General features: G+C 38.0%; 2 protein-coding genes across 2 annotated transcripts; both read left to right on the forward strand.

The window, feature by feature from the left end:
- The first annotated feature begins 776 nt into the window (after nt 1–776).
- Nucleotides 777–3,412, forward strand: LOC121803914 (mitochondrial outer membrane protein porin 4-like). Its single transcript, XM_042203488.1, has 4 exons — nt 777–895; nt 966–1,017; nt 2,544–2,654; nt 2,801–3,412. The coding sequence occupies exons 1-4, from the start codon at nt 777–779 to the stop codon at nt 2,939–2,941; spliced, it is 423 nt and encodes a 140-aa protein (XP_042059422.1). The 3' UTR covers nt 2,942–3,412.
- Nucleotides 3,413–4,128: 716 nt separating this feature from the next.
- Nucleotides 4,129–5,308, forward strand: LOC121804881 (protein YIP4a-like). Its single transcript, XM_042204584.1, has 3 exons — nt 4,129–4,479; nt 4,753–4,827; nt 4,925–5,308. The coding sequence occupies exons 1-3, from the start codon at nt 4,129–4,131 to the stop codon at nt 5,183–5,185; spliced, it is 687 nt and encodes a 228-aa protein (XP_042060518.1). The 3' UTR covers nt 5,186–5,308.
- The last annotated feature ends 146 nt before the right edge of the window (nt 5,309–5,454 follow it).

A 5,454-nucleotide genomic window follows, 5' to 3' on the forward strand; every position in this document is an offset into this window, starting at 1 on the left:
CTTTTATTGTTATACTTATACCAATGTTGGTTAGTTTACCAAGCTAAGAAAAATTATGGACAAACATTACAACATTTCGTAATATGTAGCTAAAGCTTATCTAGGTAGTAAAATACTTCATATGTTTTAAGTTAATTGAGACATTTTTTTTTAGATATGAAATTTTAAAAATAATATTTAAAGATTAAATTAGTGATAGAAAGTAAAGTATAAGAAAAAAAAATTACCAAAAATAATAACTAAATATTTTAAAAGAACTAAAAATAAATACGACTAACTATGTTATAGGAATACTATTTTTTATCCGGAAGGAACACCTGAGAAATATTGGACTACTCATCGCTGAAAAAAGATAACAAAAGGTCCAAACTCAAGCCCAATAAGCATTAAACTTATTAACATTACTTTGTCTGTTGCATAAAATACCGTAACCGCCCAATAAATGAACAAGTCAGGCTGTCTAAAGATCACAGCCGAGTAACTCTATCAGTTTTTTTTTTTCAATTTCTGACCTGGTTTTTAAGTCTTCCTAAAACCCTTGGCTCTCCCTCTCACTCTAATCGGCATCGTCGCCTCTGGTCGCTGCTAGTCGGCGATCGTGGTCTTCCTCTGTGAGAATCTTTCTCCTTGAGCTCTTGATTTTATCCGTGATTCTTCAGTGTTTATTAATCCGTTTCTCCGCGCTGCTGAATTCTATCCTTTTTCGTCTTGAAATCGGAAAATCTGAAATGTCGCTTTTCGTTTCTTTCCATTTTTCGTTTTTACAAGTAATTCAGATGCGATATCTGATATATAGCGCACTTGTTGTTGATCCTCTCGACTTTTTTTTGATTCTGTTGCTCTATTTGTTGAGCATTGATGTGCATATATGGCAGGAATACGCGTTCGTAAAAGAGTAACTGTGGTGTTGTATTCAATGTTTTGCAGAATTGCAGCTGAACATTTGGTTTTTGTGTGAGTTGGAGGCAATGGGCAACGGTCCAGCTCCCTTTTCAGAAATTGGCAAGCGGGCAAGAGGTGTATTGCATTTTCATTTTTTTAGTGTTTCGTTTTGTATGATTTTCCTATATGTGAATACGTGAATACAAAAAAAGTTCTGAAGCATCTGTTTATAATATGATTCCATGTCATGCAGGGATAAATTTGGTATCTATAGTAAAAATTCCTAATCTCAATAATGTACTCCTGGATAACGAGTTCCTGAATATGTCTTATTATTTGCATAGTTATTTTGAGACAAATATGTGATCTTGGTAATGTCTAATTTGTTCGTTAATATCTTGTTAAGTACAAACTCCATCTCACATCGGGAGTCTGAGGGAAGTTGGAAAGTGTATATAATCATGTCCAACCCCTAATCAGTTTGTGGCCTTTTGGGGAGTGACTCAAAAACAAATCCGTGCGGGTTTGACCCAATGCGGACAATATCAAACTAATACGCCGACAATCCTGACAAGTGGTATCAGAGCGCGTTGGGTCTGGTCTGAGAGACCTATGTTCGAGTGGGGCCGACGATCCTGACAAGTCTGAGTCGGGCCCGTAATGTGTCTCGATGTGATCTCGGGTTGAGGAGAGGTTTGTTGAGTACAAACGATGGTCTGAGAGACCCATGTTCGAGTGGGGCCGACGATCCTGACAAGTCTGAGTCGGGCCCGTAATGTGTCTCGATGTGGTCTCGGTTTGAGGGGAGGTTTGTTGAGTACAAACGATCCTGACAAGTCCGAGTCGGGCCCATAATGTGTCTCGATGTGGTCTCACCTATCCCACATTGGAAATCTGAGGGAAGTCGGAAGGTATATATAATCATGTCCATGTTGGAAGGTGTTTTGACCCAAAGCGGACAATATCAAACTCGTACGCCAATGCCGACAATCCTGACATATCTGTTCTGCAATATACTCTGCCTGAAGAAATTTTACTCCAGTTCGTTAAGCACCGTCATTTGGTGAAAAAGAGGTTGAAGATGCTAATATCCATATAAATTAGTTGGAGATTTAACATGTCATTAATTAATTGCTCTTATATCTTCATTCGCTAATGCCTTCGCCATGCAGTCTTACTTAATATGCTTATTTTTGTGTACAGATCTCTTGACTAAAGATTACAATTATGATCAGAAATTCTCCCTTGCTATACCAATGGCTTATTGCCTTATCATACCCTTCCCATCCATTCAAAGCTTATTTGCACTTACTATGATACACATGGCAGTGAAAGCAATTATTTGACATGATTCCCTTGCATCTTTGGCTTTTTGTTTTGATGGGGTGATATCAATTGGAAATTTAAACAATTCTCTTCTTTTATGAACAACAGTCATTGGGACATGTTTTCCGATTGCATGATTCCTTATACTGACTTCACATGAAAACTGTGCTCCAAGTATACAAAGCCCGCTAGAAAGTTTAGCTGTATAGGGGGGAGGGGGGGGGGGACATTTTTTTCTGACTTGTATTTTGTTTGGGCCTTTTGCATGAAGATTCTTATAATGCAAAGTCCTATGAACTGCTAAACAGTATTAACTATTATTCCTTCTCCGACAGGGATTTACAGCTACTGGAATAAAGAAGGGTCAAATCTTTGTTGGTGATATAAGCACACAGTACAGTAGTGGAAAAACTATTGTTGATGTTAAAGTTGATACATACTCTAGTGTAAGAAGAAATATATACAATATTTCTGCCTGACTACAATTTAAGCAATTTTTTGGTTGATAATATGTAGTGGAGAATTTACTATTTAGCATAGTATATTTACGGAGTATATTTTAAACTATATTCCGCACTACATGTACTTGCAGGTTTCTACCAAAGTGACTTATGATGTAGTGCCTGGGACAAGAGCAGCAGTTAGCTTTAATGTTCCTGATCACAAGTCTGGGAAGGTACTCAGATTTCATATTTTTGGTGCTAAGGACTTAAGGTGGTTTTATTATGCATAAATCAGAGGCAATTAGTGTATTCATTTGGTTTTCTTTTCAATTTTCTTTGCTTTTGTATTTTTAAATTTTATACATATTAAGGCTTTCTTGATGAAGAGATCAGATTTAGAATGATGAAAGTATTTACTTCTATTCGGGTAAGAAATTGGGCAAGCCGGCAAGGCTAAGTTTGTTCTTCCAATGGAGGGTTTTCTAAAGTGCAATGCTGAATAACTTCTAAAGTTCAGATGAACCATCTCATCTTAACTTTTAACTGTTGGAGCTGCGTTATTTTGATGTTCGACCGAAGAGGCATTGAGCTTGAGGCCCTTTAAAATTTTATTGACCTGGTGTGGGAAACAGTACCTGTTGTTTGGCAAACATTAGAATGGTGATGATAATTTTGAAGGAATTCGTTTCATGAAATTTGATAGTATATATTGTATAATTGGCCAGCAAGGCAATAAGCAAATATTCTTTCTGGGATTTTAATTTCTTGTTCTCCTTCCATTGGTAAGAGTAAAACACTCCCGTTGAATATTTACCTTCTGTTATGGGTCGAAGCTGTTATTACAACTGAAACCAGTTATGGTTAAAAAACTATTTGAACTAAAATCAGTGGTTAATTGACTGTTCCGAAAAACCAATTCGGCCGGTTGAGGTTGACCGCCTCTTCGGATGAATACAAAAATTAATTTTGTATGCAAAAATAATTTTATATTTAAAATCAATTTTCATAAATCAATTACGTTAATGAGCTTTGCCATTGCCTCTCCCACCGTCTAGGCAACTTCCAGCAGCTTGGTTAATGTTTTTGCTGCATTATGAATCTCATTTTATGTATCAAAACATAAATTTATCAGTATGGTCCACAATGATTGTTAAGTCACATCTTGACTTTGTCAAATTTTAAGACACGTGAGGAAAAGAAAAATGGAAAAAATAAGTAAAATGCAAGTCTTACTTTAATATAGTAGTTAGATTTATTTTTTTGTCATTAATATATTGGTTATCTTGCATGGCAGTGACGAAAAAACCTAATGCGTAAAATCAATAGACATATGCCTTAAAAATTCATCGATTTTACGAACACAAGAAAAGATGTTTGCATCACTAAATTTAGTTTACAAGCGTGTACTCGGTCAGATTATTTTTTCATCAATCAAAAAACAGAGAATAAGAAAATAAAATCAAAGGCATCGGAGACGATGTCCCAGAACGAGGCTCCTCCATCTCCATTAGCATTGCCTCTGAGCTCGCAATCCGACGACATCGAAGACCTGATCCAATCCTATCCCATCGCCGTGATCCCCCCGTCGCCGCCGCTGCCCTCCTCCATCTCCCCTCCGCCGCGCGGCGCAGACACACTGACAGAGCCCGTGGTGGAGACGATCAAGCGAGATTTGCGGCGGATCGCCAACAATTTGAAGCTGGTTGTGTTTCCAAACCCTAATCGAGAGGATCCAGGTAAGGCGCTCAGGGATTGGGATCTGTGGGGGCCCTTTTTCTTCATCATCTTCCTCGGCCTCATGCTCTCCTGGTCTTCCCCAGTTCAGAAGGTGCCCCAATTCTTTTCGCCTAAAATTTATAAATTGAGCTTAATATATGTCAATTATGTCAACAACTTACACATTTGTATGACAACTAAATGTTGTTGACATACATGTCAACAGAGATCTACGTAGTACGTCAGTTATATTTAGTTGACATATAAATGTTTTTGTGTTGACATCTATAATGTAAGTTGTTGACATAATTGACGGTTATCAATTTAAGATAATAGTTGTCAACCCATGAATTGAATTAGTAATTTCTTCAAATATATTTTGCAGTCTCAAGTGTTTGCGGTGGCATTCGCAATGCTTGCTGCCGGAGCTGTGATTCTCACCATCAACGTTTTGCTTCTGGTAATCTCTCTCTCTCTCTACACATATATGGTTATGTTATTAGTAGATTTGAAGTAGGTAGAGCTAGAGTGATAAAATTGGCGTGGTGTTGATTTAGGGGGGGCATATAATATTCTTTCAGAGCCTGAGCCTTCTAGGTTACTGCATCGCCCCTCTTGACGTAGGGGCATTCATCTGCATGCTGAGGCCCCCGGTGATAGCGAAGGTGGTCGTGGCTAGCGTCGCACTGGCGTGGAGCTCATGGGCTGCATATCCATTCATCAGCACCGCTGTCAACCCACAGAGGAAAGCTCTCGCGCTCTACCCCGTCTTGCTTATGTATGTCTCTCTCGGCTTCCTCATCATCGCCATTGACTGAAAAAACCTGTCTCGGGAGACTAAATATTTGTTAATTTACTCGTCACGATGATGAGTGTATTCTTTTTTGAACTGTCCCAAGGTAGTTGGGCTATTTTATTTTTTTGGCAAAAAAGTTTATTCTCTTTCGCACTTTACTCCATCTTTCTCTCTAATATTTATTCTCTCTTTACTCGAACGAAGATTGAGTAATCAAGTCGGAATCATGTACTCAATTAGCAATTGCTATGGTTTTCAAATCTTCTTGTCCAATCAATCAACACATAATGG

The sequence above is a fragment of the Salvia splendens genome, chromosome 5, assembly GCF_004379255.2.
Source record: "Salvia splendens isolate huo1 chromosome 5, SspV2, whole genome shotgun sequence".
In the NCBI taxonomy this organism is placed as follows: Eukaryota; Viridiplantae; Streptophyta; class Magnoliopsida; order Lamiales; family Lamiaceae; genus Salvia; species Salvia splendens.

What these genes read in the sequence shown, in the direction of transcription:
- LOC121804881 (XM_042204584.1), top strand. Translation starts at nt 4,129, where the DNA reads ATGTCCCAGAACGAGGCTCCTCCATCTCCATTAGCATTGCCTCTGAGC. An exon ending in GGTCTTCCCCAGTTCAGAAG is followed by an intron (nt 4,480 to 4,752) that starts GTGCCCCAATTC and finishes TATATTTTGCAG; the next exon opens with TCTCAAGTGTTTGCGGTGGC. An exon ending in CCATCAACGTTTTGCTTCTG is followed by an intron (nt 4,828 to 4,924) that starts GTAATCTCTCTC and finishes GTGTTGATTTAG; the next exon opens with GGGGGGCATATAATATTCTT.
- LOC121803914 (XM_042203488.1), top strand. Translation starts at nt 777, where the DNA reads ATGCGATATCTGATATATAGCGCACTTGTTGTTGATCCTCTCGACTTT. An exon ending in AATTGGCAAGCGGGCAAGAG is followed by an intron (nt 1,018 to 2,543) that starts GTGTATTGCATT and finishes CTTCTCCGACAG; the next exon opens with GGATTTACAGCTACTGGAAT. An exon ending in AAGTTGATACATACTCTAGT is followed by an intron (nt 2,655 to 2,800) that starts GTAAGAAGAAAT and finishes ATGTACTTGCAG; the next exon opens with GTTTCTACCAAAGTGACTTA.